Source organism: Saccostrea cucullata, unplaced genomic scaffold (assembly GCF_032062105.1).
Source record: "Saccostrea cucullata isolate Sc308-1 unplaced genomic scaffold, CSIRO_AGI_Scuc_v1 ctg248, whole genome shotgun sequence".
Lineage (NCBI taxonomy): Eukaryota > Metazoa > Mollusca > Bivalvia > Ostreida > Ostreidae > Saccostrea > Saccostrea cuccullata.
The window spans coordinates 104,209-119,291 of NW_026924677.1; the positions used below are offsets into that span (position 1 = coordinate 104,209).

At 32.2% G+C, this 15,083-nt stretch overlaps 1 protein-coding gene across 1 annotated transcript in view; it reads right to left on the bottom strand.

Annotated features, from left to right (window-relative positions):
• LOC134267019 (adhesion G-protein coupled receptor G7-like) overlaps positions 1-15,083 on the bottom strand; it is a 30,375-nt gene that overhangs the window by 3,688 nt on the left and 11,604 nt on the right. Inside the window, exons 12-24 of the mRNA XM_062749248.1 lie at positions 5,371-5,496; positions 4,989-5,045; positions 4,778-4,889; positions 4,253-4,393; positions 3,915-3,975; positions 3,534-3,660; positions 3,034-3,089; positions 2,746-2,857; positions 1,890-1,993; positions 1,706-1,808; positions 1,331-1,484; positions 999-1,065; positions 258-324 (exon numbers count right to left, since the gene is read on the bottom strand). Coding sequence (XP_062605232.1) covers positions 258-324; positions 999-1,065; positions 1,331-1,484; positions 1,706-1,808; positions 1,890-1,993; positions 2,746-2,857; positions 3,034-3,089; positions 3,534-3,660; positions 3,915-3,975; positions 4,253-4,393; positions 4,778-4,889; positions 4,989-5,045; positions 5,371-5,496 — 1,287 coding nt within the window. The remainder of the gene's footprint in view (positions 1-257; positions 325-998; positions 1,066-1,330; positions 1,485-1,705; positions 1,809-1,889; positions 1,994-2,745; positions 2,858-3,033; positions 3,090-3,533; positions 3,661-3,914; positions 3,976-4,252; positions 4,394-4,777; positions 4,890-4,988; positions 5,046-5,370; positions 5,497-15,083) is intronic.

Consider the following 15,083-nt stretch of genomic DNA (forward strand, 5'->3'; position numbering starts at 1 on the left):
TCAAGCACTGCCACTTACATGCTCTTTTTCTATTGTTGTTGTTGTTCTTTTTATTTTAGATTAAAAAAAATATTTCTGATGTCGATAAGACATATTATTATTATTATTTGTTATACATGTGTTTGCAAATGAATAAAACATGCGATAGATTATGAAAGTGTGAAATCGACATTATATATTTACCTTGTTCATGTTGTTTCTTTTATAATTTCACTGGTTAAGGGTGATTAATCTTTTATAAAATAATATTGACTTACAAGAATGATTGACACAGCTGGACCAACAAAAGCCCAAACGGTTCCATCTGACATTGACAACCAGCAACTGAATTATTCATAAACATTAATCACACTATGAATATTCATGTCCAAATATTCACCCAACATTCAACAATTAATCACCTCATGTATCAATTCAAATAACGTTGCATGTTTAATTTAAAGTTTTATATTACATGGACCTAAAGGGAATAATTTGTTGAAATGCAATTTGGAGTCCTTCAACCCGTGTAATCAACAAGAGGCCCAACGGCCTGAATGATCACCTGAATGTAATACAATCTTTAAATTGGTTAACTGCAGTGTACATAACATTACAAAATAAATTAAAATCAAAAACAAAATAAACGTGTAACTTGAAACGAATCAGAAACATACCTGTATAAACCAATAATTTTTTTTAATCTAACTTAGCACAACAATTGGTCTTTTGATGATATTAAATGTACAAAGTATTTTTTTTGGGGGGGGGATGTTCACTTAGATTCAATCATTAATTATGTATTCCTGGCTATCAGAAGGAATGAAAGCACTTTTTGTTGTACACATAATTTCATATTGAAATAATTATTGAAATTACTTTTTATAATTATGTATGAAATACTTGGTTATTAATGCAAAGTGAATAGCAAAACTTAGATACCTTTTTCTTAGAGAAGATATTTTAGAATCATAATCATAGTATAACGTCAGTACAAAATGATCATCAAACTAGTTTACCTTCGGTCTGTTCCATATCCTTTCCAATTCGCTGTGGCTGATATGATGAGAATTATCAAAGGAAGTCCTAAAAAGATGAAAAATAAGACAATGTTAGAAATAAATAATGACTTATAACATTGCTAATCTTAGGAAGACTTGAGGAAGACTTTAACATAAATGATAAAAAGTTACACATTTATACTGTAGTACTTCCCCCCCCTCAAACCTCAAAGTTCAGCTTTTGATTTAAATAAATGTGGATGAACTATACATTATAATCGACATTAAATCCGAAATAAATGAAAGATAGATAATTAAGCTTGAAGGTACATGCAACAAAGTTTGTTCACCCCAACCAAAGGCGTAGTAATATACTATCCGTGACTTTTCCGATCCGAATACTTGAACCACTTTACTATACAGAAGCATTCCTTCCACCAACATCCATACAAATACAGCGGAGTAAAAGTAGTGCAATAAAAGCGCAATAATAGAACAAATTATCTGTAAAGAAAATGGAAAATTCTTCAATATTATTATTATATTTTATGTTGAGAACTAACACTTAATGAGAATTTGAATTGAAATTTCATCAGGAATTACTTCGTTATGAAAAAACAGATGGTCCTTGAGCATCTTATATGAGAGAGAGAGAGAGAGAAAGAAAGAGAGTCCCAAAAGAAGAGAAAGACAATATCATTTCTAAAAGTACAAGTGTGCCTCACCTTAATTTGAACTGCTCTGATACCCACCAAAAATACTAATTGTGCTGCAGTAATAGCATAGCACAGATTTTTGTGTACACAAATTCTTTCTGAATTCAAGGACCTGCAAATATAACTTGACTAAAATTAATCTAAATACAATTCAATTTTTTTTCATAGATACATGTATTTGTTAGCTACTCACCCAACACACGAAAACACAGTGATGGCGATTACTTGAGTGATCAGTGAAACAGTACATCCGATATATGTAATTATGTTGAGGGCCAAAGCATGGTTTCTTTCAACCTAATTAAGATTTAGAAGAAAAAATGTTCTAAACTATCATGGCGATTTATCATTTTAATTTTTTATAATAAATACAATATATGTTTTGATGCTGAAGCCAATTCTATGCGGAAACAATCAAGGTGTGGACAATAAAAAGAACAGGCCTGTACCAATACATTGCTCGTCGGTTTCTCCTGGTGTTACTGACATTTATTTTGAAGTACACAGAACGGCACTTTTATTATACCCCCCGCTTGAAAAGCAGGGTATACATTGTTATTTCCGTCCGTCGGTTTCTCCTGGTGTTAATAACATTTATTTAAAAGTACAGAGAACGGCACTTTTATTGAATTTTAATTTATTTTATAATTACAGTTCACTTGACGTTGATGGACATTTAAAGTACTAATTTATTATATACATCTTTTTATCAGAAAGTTTTTCATTTACGCATTTTTATACAGTTTATTATTTAATCATTATTTTTTATTTAATCATGTTTTTCATTTTAATATTTTATGGTTTTGGACACAGCCTTCACGTCCAAGGGGAGTAGCAACCAGAAAATTTCTAAATTTTAATTTTTTTTCCTATTCCGTCATAGATACCGATGAAAATAGGTGAAAAATACTGCAGCAGTTGTATCAAGATAAAGCTAAAAGTTAAAATTTTCCACAATGACGACTGAAAAAAACAGATAGGGAAAGGTCATATGAGATAATCAGGAGATCTTAAATGTTTATAATACTAAAATCTCTCTCTATTTTTACCTTGAAATCCTTAATCTGCATAAGTATTGCAAAGTTAGTTGTATGGTTACAAAAGCATGTTGTATTCCATGAAGTTGAGACCAATACCACACATCCGTCGTAAGACCATGACCTGTTGTTACAAACTTTAAGTAATTATAAATAATTTATGTTTTCATTAATGCAGGTACTGGATGATTGAACAAAAAAAAACATGTACGTTAATCTTTCAAAAATGATATGCACAATTTAATGAACTCAGCTTATTTGCTTGTTTACTAATGATTAATAATAAATTAAATAACACACCTTGTTTGCTTGTCTATAAAGCCACATTTTACAGTACCATTTTCCAGGAAACCATCCTGCATAAAATTGTTCAATTTATCATTGAGTTAAATGCTGACTGACGTTTTTCATACTCATTGTTAGCTTATTATTTATACACTGAATTGAAGACGGAATTTTCCGTTATTTCCCGATCATGACACGGAGCACATGACGGCTGTGACCGGTCAGCAGGGGATGCTCACTCCCCCATGGCACCTGATCCCACCTCCGATGTTTTGCAGGTCCGTGTTTTTCCTGCTCCTATTTTGAAATGTTTTATGGAATTTTGATCTTGAAAACTGTTCGTTATCTCCGTATGTTTTACTTTAACTATTGCTATTTTAAGAAGACATCCATAAAAAATAGAATTTTCAATAACATTAAATTTATTTTTAGAGTTGGCTGGAGTTTATGCAAAAAAGATATATATCTTCATCAAAAACGAATATTTTACATATAAATTTAATAATTTTTTCCGCATTCACCTTAATGATCGAAGTGTAATGTTGTAGTGTAAATGTATGATGTAGACTGATATAATCCCCCTCCTTGAAAGCTGACAGGGACAACACGGGGCTTATTCTTATCACGTCATCTGTAATAGTCCTAGGGAAAATATTGAATGAATAATCATAGCCCCTTATCATATATGACTGAACAAATTTTACTTTTAATGAAATACTAGTAAACCATTTTTTTTTTCAGAATACTTTAAACACTGTACTAAATTTTATTATATAAATGATTATCTTGTAACAAGTGTTGTTTTCTTCTCAAAGAGCATTCTATAATTATAACTTTGAAACCTATCAGCTGATGTTGTAAACAACATTCAATGCAAGAGGTATGTTTATAATTACCCCATTGTCCTGTTGTCTGTTAGATAATTGTCGATAATGATCACAATTATCGTTATGTTGTCTGTATAAAATATAAGGAATATAAGATCTACACAAATATTTCTAACAATTTCTTTACCAGGTTTGTCTAAAATTCATTTGTAAAATTCAAAAGAGCTCAGCATGATAAGCTGTTAATTTCAATGATGAAATTAAAATTAAGTATATTAATCAATAATTGTTATACATAAAAATCGATAGTCAATTTTTATCTTTCATGTTATTTCCCAGCAAACGTTGAATAATAAATGTTTAATACTTGATTCATCTTTCCGATTTTATAAATATACATTGTATACCTTCATGGGAACCATTAATCAAGATGTTTTCAAAATCATCAGTATTGCCTTTATGACCTTTTGAAAACAATTGAATTGTCTTGTTCCCACTACGTCTGCTATTGGAACCCATCTTCCAGGCATGCGTTTTTATTCGCAACTCTGGAATAACGACCAAAATGTTAATTTGGCAATATTGCGCGAAATTGTCTTAAATTATTTATTCATTCTAAAAGCGTCCAAGTTAATTTGTCATTTATATTAAGTTTCAATTTTACTTCAAATAACAAAATATTTTTCCTACTTCGAAAGTGTCATATTTGTTTTAATTATTTATCTTTATAGTAAATATATTCCTCCTGATAAAAGTTATTAAAACTGAAATTTGATAAGATGGTATATATGAGTGTTGAACACTGATCAACAAAATAAAAAAAGAGGTAATGACTCCTTGGATAATTTGAATTTATCGTAATTAAATCCTAGCAACCTAAAACTATGGCCAGTGTGGGTCGTAATTAAGGGAACATATTTTCGTATGTATACCTATGTTTTCTCTTTCTTCAATATATACATTGTTAAAGAAGGAACTCGATGTCAGATCGCGTTCAACATCTTCTAATACGGAGGAAATGTTCATTATGTGAAAAACACTTGCCTACAAAGAAAAAAAGATGCATAATTAAATGATTTTATTCTTTTTGCGTACTTAGGGTCTAAAATCCAACATCGAAGTGTTATTTATTGAATAACTTACATAACGGCCATTCTCTGCAGTTAATGACAATATGGCATTAGAAATATCCAGATACATCTGAAAAAATGAAACAGATTGTGCTATAAATTTTATAAAATGATAAGTTTGATTTAATTTTCTTGCTACAAAAAATATGTTATTTCATGTTTTGGAGGTACGTGTTTGCTGCGCTCCTATTGTGTAATGTTTAATGGAATTTTGAGCTCGAAAACTCTTCGTTATATCCACATATTTCCTTAAAAAGCAGTTTCTTTTCTTGCTAAGGAGGATATATCATGAATCTTAAAGATCAATAATCATTACTGACTGACACTTATCAACTTAGCTTATCCATACCGAATCCTTCTAATAAACTTTCTCCGGGACATTAAGGGAAATATACCTTCACACTTTCCGGGAAATTTAAGGCGCCAATCATCTCTCCCACATATCCCACGATTCCAGTGAAATTTTGTGCTAACTCTTTGTAACAAAGGTTTTTCTTGGTTTCGTCCAATGTTCTGAAGCACTGAAATTAGATTCAGACTCAGTGATTTCATGAAACTAATGACATTTTATGTGTTGTAAATACCAGAAGAAAAAACAACAATCTTTGAAATGTGTCACAAGTGGATTTCCTTATAAGGTGGCATGATTGTATGATATTATTATTAGAAACATAAGAATAAATGCTAAATGCTAAAAAAAAAAAACAAGATGTGTTTGCGAAACTCTGATTTCCCAGTATGGCAGCTTACGGCGAAGGTACAAGTTTACAAATGCAATTTAAAGTCAAAGCTCAAGTTCAAAACGTCAATTTTTTGGGTAACAAGATGTAGGTCTTTTCACAACAAATACACCTGTGAAATATGAAAGCCCTAGTCCTAAATCAGAAGTTCAAAACTTATGGCCAAAGTTAGAAATTGCTATTTTTCATAAAATTGGGGTTAACTGCAAGGTCATGAGGATAAATTTGATGGTAATGGTCTTGTCAAAAGGAATACATCTCTGAAATATAAAAGCCAGAGCCCAGCCAGTTAAAAGTTATAATTGGCAATGTTTAAGTATTTTGCGGACGAATAGCAAATAGTTGGAAAAAAATGGAAGTTTTTTCTTCAACTTCGATAAATAGAATGTATTCCTCAGATTTATGATAATGTAAATTCATCCCCCCCCCAAGTTGTAAGACATATGGCATCCGATCTCATAAATATACCCTTGGCAGAGAACAAAAACCTCTGAAATCTCTTGGACGAGAGAGAGAGAGAGAGACCGATAACATGAAAACATGATTGTTGGTTAAATACAGAGGTTTAAAAGTTCAGGAATGAATCTTCAGTGAAAATGCTACATGTATAAGATTAATTTTTTATTAAGAATAAACTAAAATATTTTGAATAAAAAGGTGATAAAAAAAGTGTGTTACTGGCTTACATTCGAACACTATAGTTTGACAGCAATCAAATCCTTATAAACGTGTTATTTTTGTCTTATAAAACTCAGTAAAAAAAACATTCAACGGCAGACGAAGTCAAAACAAATTATTCTCAGTTCAACGTTTTTTATTAATACAAGAACATTAATATACATTGTAAAAACACTCTAAGGAAAACAACTTGGTCATCGATTTTAATTTCATTTCATGTGCACAATAAGGAACTGCTCACCCATAAAATCAAACTTTCAAACCAGAATTGAACTGAAAAAAATGCAGAATTAGAAACTTATTGAGTATTTTCATTCTGTGTAACTAAGCCATATAAATAAAGCACGTTTGCAATTACAAACAATTAAACCGCAAAAATGAGTACCAGTATTGAAATCGATGTTTTACAACTATTGATATTTATAGATATATGATATGAATACTGAAATTGAATACTTAATAGATATTGAATCAAAGTTACTTCGATCTTATCAATCCATTCTGGATTCAACGGCATCATAAAAATCCTTACTAATTAAGATATATTGCTCGATCCAGCAATTGCTCTACCAAGTGCCTATCTTACCCATCATAGAATTTTTTTTACGGCTGTAACTTCAAACTTGTTGTTTTACAGTATATTCTACGATCAGATGAAGGTTCTCAAAAAACAACAAGAGGCCCACGGGCCTTATAGGTCACCTGAGTATCATGTAACAACTTTCCAGCGATTGTATTTGGTTCGTGTTTTAATCCAAAAGCCATGAAACTCACAAATTTTGAAGGAGGCACCATTGCTTATCAAAGGGCAGATTTCAAAGCACTAATTTATTTTTAGTCAAAGTACCCCCCTGGTACCCCTGACCCAACGGCCCTGAAATTATCAATTTTGAAAGAGGCCCCTTTCTTCATTATAAGGCCAGCATTTTTTTTTATGTTTAGGTTTAGTTATGAACATGAGAATAAAAAAGTTCCGAAGGAGAAGGAAATGAAATTTTTTTTTTGATAAATCAATTATTAACATTTGTACATTCTTTTTTTATGCTATTCTAGTAGGCTCCTTACCACTGGACACATAATGCTTACAAACAGGAAAGTAGAACATTTAATTGCTTATTTCATCATCTGCCAGTTTGGGCCAGTTATATAATTTTTGTGATGTTGGTCAAAATATATTTTAAAAAATCAATTCTTTAAAAAACTTTCAATATTTCTTCATTTTTTTAATATGTGTTAGGTGAATGTGTAGACATTGTTCTAAAATTTACTTGATGCCTAAAATTATAGCGAGCGCAGCGAGGCCGCGCAAAGCGCCGCTCGCGTAGCGAGCTCAATAGACTAACGTGTACGAAAAGAAAAAATTCAGGTTGAAATGTGCACATAGACGACTTTCACATTTACAAAAGTTATTCCCCTTTGCGGGGTCAATCCGGGGTCAACCGGCGTAAGGCACTGTTTTCCCTCTATAACCTTACCAACTTTATGGGTCAGTATCCTAGAAATAAAATCTATATGAATATGCCCATTATGTTTTTCGTGTTGCCCCATACTCTGGCAATACAGGTACAGATCGAAATTGTTATAGAACGTTTGAATTTTAAAAATATCAACAGGTAACTTGCAAAGGACAAAGAGGGAAAAATTAGCATTACGCCGACAACGGGAGATAACTCTCAGGAATGTGAAATTCGTCTATTGTTCCAAGAAATTTTAATGAGTCCACGTGAAAAAATTCCAAATTCCCAATAATCTTTTGCGGTGCATAGCAACATGGTGGCTAAAACATAGCAACAACTTACTTGAAAAAAATTACAAACAATGATTTAATGCAATCTCCATGCCACAAAACTATCGTTTGCGTCCTAAATCAACAAGACTTTTTATCTGACGTCATACTTTCATCACTTTAACGGTTCGGGTATTTCCGATTTTGTCGGAAACTTCCGAGAAGTTCGGAATCTCGATCCCGATGCTTGGGAAGTGATTTCTTTTTATTGTTTTGTTTTCTTCTTTTTTGCTTTCTTTTCCTTGAATGATAGGCAGTACATGTAGGTTTATGATAGTACATAACTGCGCTCGCCCTAACGGTCACACCGTAAAACATATTAATTCCTATCATAAAACAGACAGGGAGTATTGGTGAGTAGGGTGAACATTTTTTCAATTAAGTGTAAAATAATTTTTCTGGCTGAAACAAATGATACTACATGCCTGTATATATTTGTATATTCTTGCCTTTTAATAGTTGAATTTTTTTTTATTTCTTCAGGTTATTGTTTATTTCTTCCTCAAATGGACTTAACTTCTCCCATAGTTTTATTCATTACATCTGATGCATAAGCAACCCTTTTCTGAAGAATGATGCTTAGACTGTAAGCTATAACAGAGACCTAAACAATGTCGCTGGCAATATGCAATAGCTACCACGGGCAGTTTAAAACCTGGGGGAGGAAAATAATTTACAGACAGATACTTTTGAAACGAATACATAATTACTCACCAGCATGTCATTGTGCAACAAAGTCGTCAGCATTTTATTTGTCCTTTGAACGGGTGAAACGTTTTGAATGGCACTCGTATCGATGAATTTTACACTAAACCAAGCTATCTTCTCAGATCTAGCTTTATTACCCGCCGTTTCATCTTAAAACCGGAAGTGCAAGTTCGTAAATTTGAAATCTCGATCCCGACTCAAATTTGACATCGGAAAGAAAAAAATTGTTTTATTTTTTCTGAAAATTCAAAACCTTGAGCGGAGGGTTTGTAAAACTGATAATAAAATAAATCCTGGCCTTAAATATTTAATTAGATCATTAGCATATTAACCAGGAGCAAAGGATAAGATGTTCAAAGAATTCATGCATTTCACTATATAATCATTAGAGCCCCACCCTAAAACAAGAACCCCTGACCCTGGGGCCATAAAATTCACAATTTTGCATTTGGTAGAGGCACTTTTGCTCATCATAACTATGTACTTAGTTAGTTTATTTAATACCGAGGAACACAGAAGAAGATTTTCAAAGAATTCATGTATTTTCACTATATAATCAATAGAGCCCCGCCCTAACACCAGAACCCCTGACCCTGGGGCCATAAAATTCACAATTTTGGTAGAGGCACTCTTGCTCATCATAACTATGTACTTAGTTGGTTTATTTAATACCCAGGAGCAGAGAAGAAGATTTTCAAAGAAATAATGCGTTTTCACTACATACTTATTTAGCCCCGCCCTAGCACTAGAACCCCTGACCCCAGGGCCATGAATTTCACAAATTTGTTAGAGGACTCATTGCTGATTACAATCATGCAAAAAGTTTGACTGCTTGATGTCCAGGAGTAAAGAAGAAGATTTTTAATGTTTGCATTAATTTAAGTGGATTGGCCCCACTCCTCAGGCCCCAGGGGGGCAGGGATCATGAAATTCACAATTTTTGTTCCCCTTCACCCATAAATGCTTTGTGCCAAATTTAGTTGAAATTGGTTCAGTGGTTGCAGAGAAGAAGCTGAAAATGTTCAAATGTTAATACACGACACACGACACAGGACGCACGACGCACGACACACGACGCACGACGACGGACGAAAACAGATAGCAATAGGTCACCTGAGTTTACTCAGGTGACCTAAAAAGGTAATTAAATAAATAAGAAAATTTCAAATCACTTTAGAATCCATAAGGGAGGGGCGTTTATCAACATACAAACAAACAATATAAAAAATTGATCAAAACAGATTTCATGGGTGCTTCCTTATGGTCCTGAGATCTGGCGCCAAGAACATAATTGGACTGTAGTCTTAAGTCGGGAATGTGAGCCTTTATATCTTATATTTTATTTTCCCCCTTTTTTTTAAATTCTATACTTGTGTGGTTTTTAAATAAGAAGGTATGATGAAAATTTTATTTAATTATCAAAATCATTATAAAAGCTATATTCATTTCATATTATTTTCATACCAATTGTTAGTCCATTATTTACACAGGACTGACGACGGATTTTTCCGTTATTTCCTGATCATGACAAAGAGCACACAGCGGGTGTGACCGGTCGACAGGGGAGGCTCACTCCTCCATGACACCTGATCCCATCTCTGATGTTTCGGAGGTCCGTGTTTGCTCTGCTCCTATTTTGTATTGTTTTATGGACATTTGAGCTTGAATACTGCTCGTTATTTCCATATATTTTATTGAAATTTTGACTTGAGGGCTAATCAATACTTAAGACCAGAGACTCTTCGGTGGGACCGGTTGACTTGGGAAGTGATTTTTTCTAGACAACTGATCATACCTCTTGAGTTTCTGAGAACTATATTACATGTTCACAAATTTATTTTGCTTGTCAATCGGTTTAATTCGATCACAGTTTCTCATCCCCCCTTTTCAATATACATGTAATTCTATGTACTAATAATAAGTAAATTATCATTAAAAAAATTTGATCATACTAACATGTACCTCAACGCAAAAGGTAAAAAATACAAAACAATCCATCCTCTAAATGCAAAAATGAAAAAGACATCAAATAATAATCATAAAAAACCACAATAATTGAAAATATGCGGTTCTTAATAAACAACCTTATCAATTACTTAAAATATGACATTTTCTGTGGAGTACAAAGAAACAAGTACAAGGAAACAATTGTCTTTATAAAAGATGGGGTTTTCCTTCAAGAATTTCATGCTAAGAATTTAATAAATTATTTTGCGAATAAATTTCCGACATTTATTAGTATTAGGTCGACTATGGATATTTTGAATAAAAAATATTAAAAGAGCTACATGTACCCTCATGGAGTTTTTGAACTATTACCTAGGGGACCGAAAATGACTTAATTTTTAAAAATTTGACTTGCTTCTTTTTCATTTCATTGTCTTTTTTCTTGACAAACAAATAGCAACTCACCTTTATAGATTTATAAAAGGGCAGTAACTGTTAATACGCCAGATGCTTGTTACTTTGAAGTGAAAATTGGGAGTTAACAGATGAGACCAGGAAAACTGAGGTCTCATGTCACTACAGACGTTAGCACGCTAATATCTTTCCCTATTTAATGACCCCGAGTGCTGAGTAAGGGAAGAAATGTAAAGCTCTTCACCAAAATATTGTGACTTCTTTATTTAACTGAAACTTTTCTGAATGGGGTGTAAAATAACAATCAATCAGAGCATTCTTACGGCGTGTGCTTACCTAAGGAAAAGTTCCTAGAGGCACGCTTTTTAGTCAAAAGATATTGACACTGTTTTGCAATGTTATGTTATATTATACAAATCAAACATATCATGTGAGAGAAAGCTGGAGAACAAAACAGGTTGAAATTATTTAAGATAGTATCTAATCAAATTTCAAAAGTGACAATCAAAGCCTTATTAAGAAATTAAGATGTTAACCAAAGAAAACGGTGAAACATAAATCATTTTAAAATTTCTAACCAATTGAAAATACGATTCCTTCACTATACAAACGAACACACATCCAAATTCGCATTTTTGTAATAAATACTAAATATTAAAATTCGAGATTAAAAGTGATAAGGCATTGCTGCAATAAAAAGTCTCATCAATTAACTATAATATTATTTCGAGAAAAAAAACATTTCTTGTTTAAATATGAAGATAAAGAACAGAAGATAAGCCCAAATGATTGTTCAAACAATACAGATCAGGAACAGAGCGAACACAAACCTCTAAAGATAGAATATGGTGCCATGAAGAAGTAAGCATCCTTTGTCGAACAGTAACACCCGCCATGTAATTTTGTCATGACTGGAAATCGGGAAAATCCGTTGATAATTCAGTGTAAAGAAAAAATGAAAGAACTCAAGAAAAGTGGAATATATAAAATCATTCCAATGCATACGATCGTGAAATAGTAATATTGAGCTTTTGTTTTTCTTGATGAAGCTTTAAATATTTGTTAAAATCTTGCTGAGAAAGTTCCAAATATAATGCGTCAGTAAGAAATTTTTCAGCATTTACTAAATACAATGTGAATATTACAATCAGTGATCTATGAAATATGGAGATAAAGAAAAATAATCAAATATACTACACGTTTAGATTACTGAAAATTAAATTACTCAACATCTTCAATATTCTCTCTCTCTCTCTCTCTCTCTCGTTAGGTAAAACTTTGATTAGCTATTGTGGCCCCACCCTACCCCAGGGGGTCATGATTTGAACAAACTTGAATCTACACTATCACTAATCATGGCTTTGAAGTACTTGAGAAGAAGACTTAAAAAGATTTCCCTATATATTCCTATGTAAAACTTTGATCAGCCATTTTGGCTCCACCCTACCCGCTGGGGTTGTGATTTGAACAAATTCGAATCTGCACTGCCTGAGGATGATTTCACATGAGTTTCATTTTTCCTGTCTAAATGGTTCTTGAGAAGAAGATTTTTTCTATATATTCCTATGTAAAAATTTGATCGGCAATTTTGGCCTCACTCTACCCCTTGGGGTTATGATTTGAACAAACTTGAATCTACACTACCTTAGAATGTTTTCAAATGAGTTTCATCTTTCCCGTCTCAATGGTTCCTGAGAAGATTTCTAAAGATTTTTCCTATATATTCCTATGTAAAACTTTGATCAGCCATTGTGGTCCCATACTACCCCTCATAATTTGAACAAATTTGAATCTACACTACCTGAGGATGATATTCCACATGAGTTTCATCTTTCCTGGCCCAGTGGTTCTTGAGAAGAAAATTTTTTAAAGATTTTTCCTATATAATCCTTTGTAAATATTTGATCAGTCATTGTTGCCCCACCCTACCCCCGGGGGTCAGGATTTGAACAAAATTGAATCAACACTACCTGAGGATGCTTCCAAATGAGTTTCATCTTTCCTGGCCCAGTGGTTCTTGAATTTTTAAAGATTTTTTCCTATATATTCCTTCGTAAATATTTGATCAGTCATTGTGGCCCCGCCCTGATCCCGGGGGTTATGATTTGAACAAACTTAAATTTACACTACTTGAGGAAGCTTCCACCTGAATTTCATCTTTCCTGGCCCAGTGGTTCTTGGAAAGAAGCTTTTTTAAAAATGCCATTAATTTTTTCACTAATTCATAATTATCTCCCCTTGGAAGAAAGCGTTGCCCTTCATTTGAACGAATTTGAATTTCCTTTACCTAAGAATACTTTGTAGTAAGTTTGGTTGAAATTGGCCCAGTGGTTCTTCAGAAGACAATGGACAAATTTTAATCAAAAAAGCTTACTTGAGCCGTGGGCTTAGGTGAGCTAAAAATGAAACAGAATTTCTTATACTAATAAAAGAAGAAGGTACAGTTTCAATACAAATTGAGCCTTATATTTTTCTAAAATATGAAAGTGATATAAGAAATCAATATTCATTTTTTCGGAAAAATCAGTGTGTCAGATTACACAGTGTAAAGTAAGAAAACACAAATGTTTTTTTCACAGTGTGACCTTACAATGCTAATTGTGACGTTTTCATTAACTCTTGTATTTTCATTCTGTTTTTATTTTTTAAAAAGTTATTAATAATTCATTTTTCACTGGACTTTTTTAAGATACAGAAAACATAAAAATGAATAATCGCACGGAAAGATTTTGAGATATGTGATTTTTCATAGCATTTTACACAATATATCCAAAAATTAAAGTGGGCGACAGTGGCAGACACTATTTTCTAAAGAAAAATTAACAAAGATATGAGTCATTTTGATGATTTTCTGCATTTCACTTAAAAATGTACTAAATTAATGACTTCATATTTCCAGAAAGGTCCTCCTTCCTGCCATATTCTTTATTGATTTGTTATATTATCAAATGATAACTATTGTAAAATAAAATGACAAAATGTTTTGAAGATTACATTACTGAGAAAATAATTTTAGAAAAATATAACTTCTGTTAATTTTGAAAATTGAGAAATATTTTGTTTCAGAGCGGGGGATTGTCCACGCCTTATACGCCCTCATTCTTTATCTTTATAAACGTTATAAAATGCCATCAAATATGTGATAATTTTATTCACTTTAACATTTTTTTTTAATCGCATTTTCCTGTCCGTCATGGTTCTTCCTACGTGATAGGACATTACCAGGTGTACACTAATATAAGCGTGACAAACTAATTTCACGTAAATCAGAATAATGTTATAAGCTATTTGAAAGAAAGTTGGCATATCACATACATAAAAAGTCTTTGGGCATTTGATATATTTAACATTTCTAAAACCAAAAAAAAAAAAAACGATTTAAAAAGTCAAAAGTAAAAGAGTTCAATCGACCAGCTGCAGATATAGATAAAAAAGATAAGGCTGGTTTATGTTGAGATAAAATCAAATATCAATTAAAGCAAATGTGGTAAAATTAAGAGAGAGACTTTCGTTCATTAATTTGATTTTGTTCCTCGTTAATCAAAACATCAAAAAATTTAAGGAATCCAGCATATTCAGAAATTCTCACTACTTCGTTTAAAACAAATAAAACAAAATTGATAATCATATTAAGGTCAGATGGCATCTGATCCAACCTCTGATGTTTTACAGGTCTGTGTTTGCCTTGCTAGAATTTTGTTTCAATTGCGAAATGAACTCTTAGGCTTGAATACTGTTCGTTTTCTCCGTATATTTCATTGAATATAAAATTTACTTACTTGATCTTAGATACTTATTTATCATATGTCAAATGAAATTTTCATATAACAGTAAG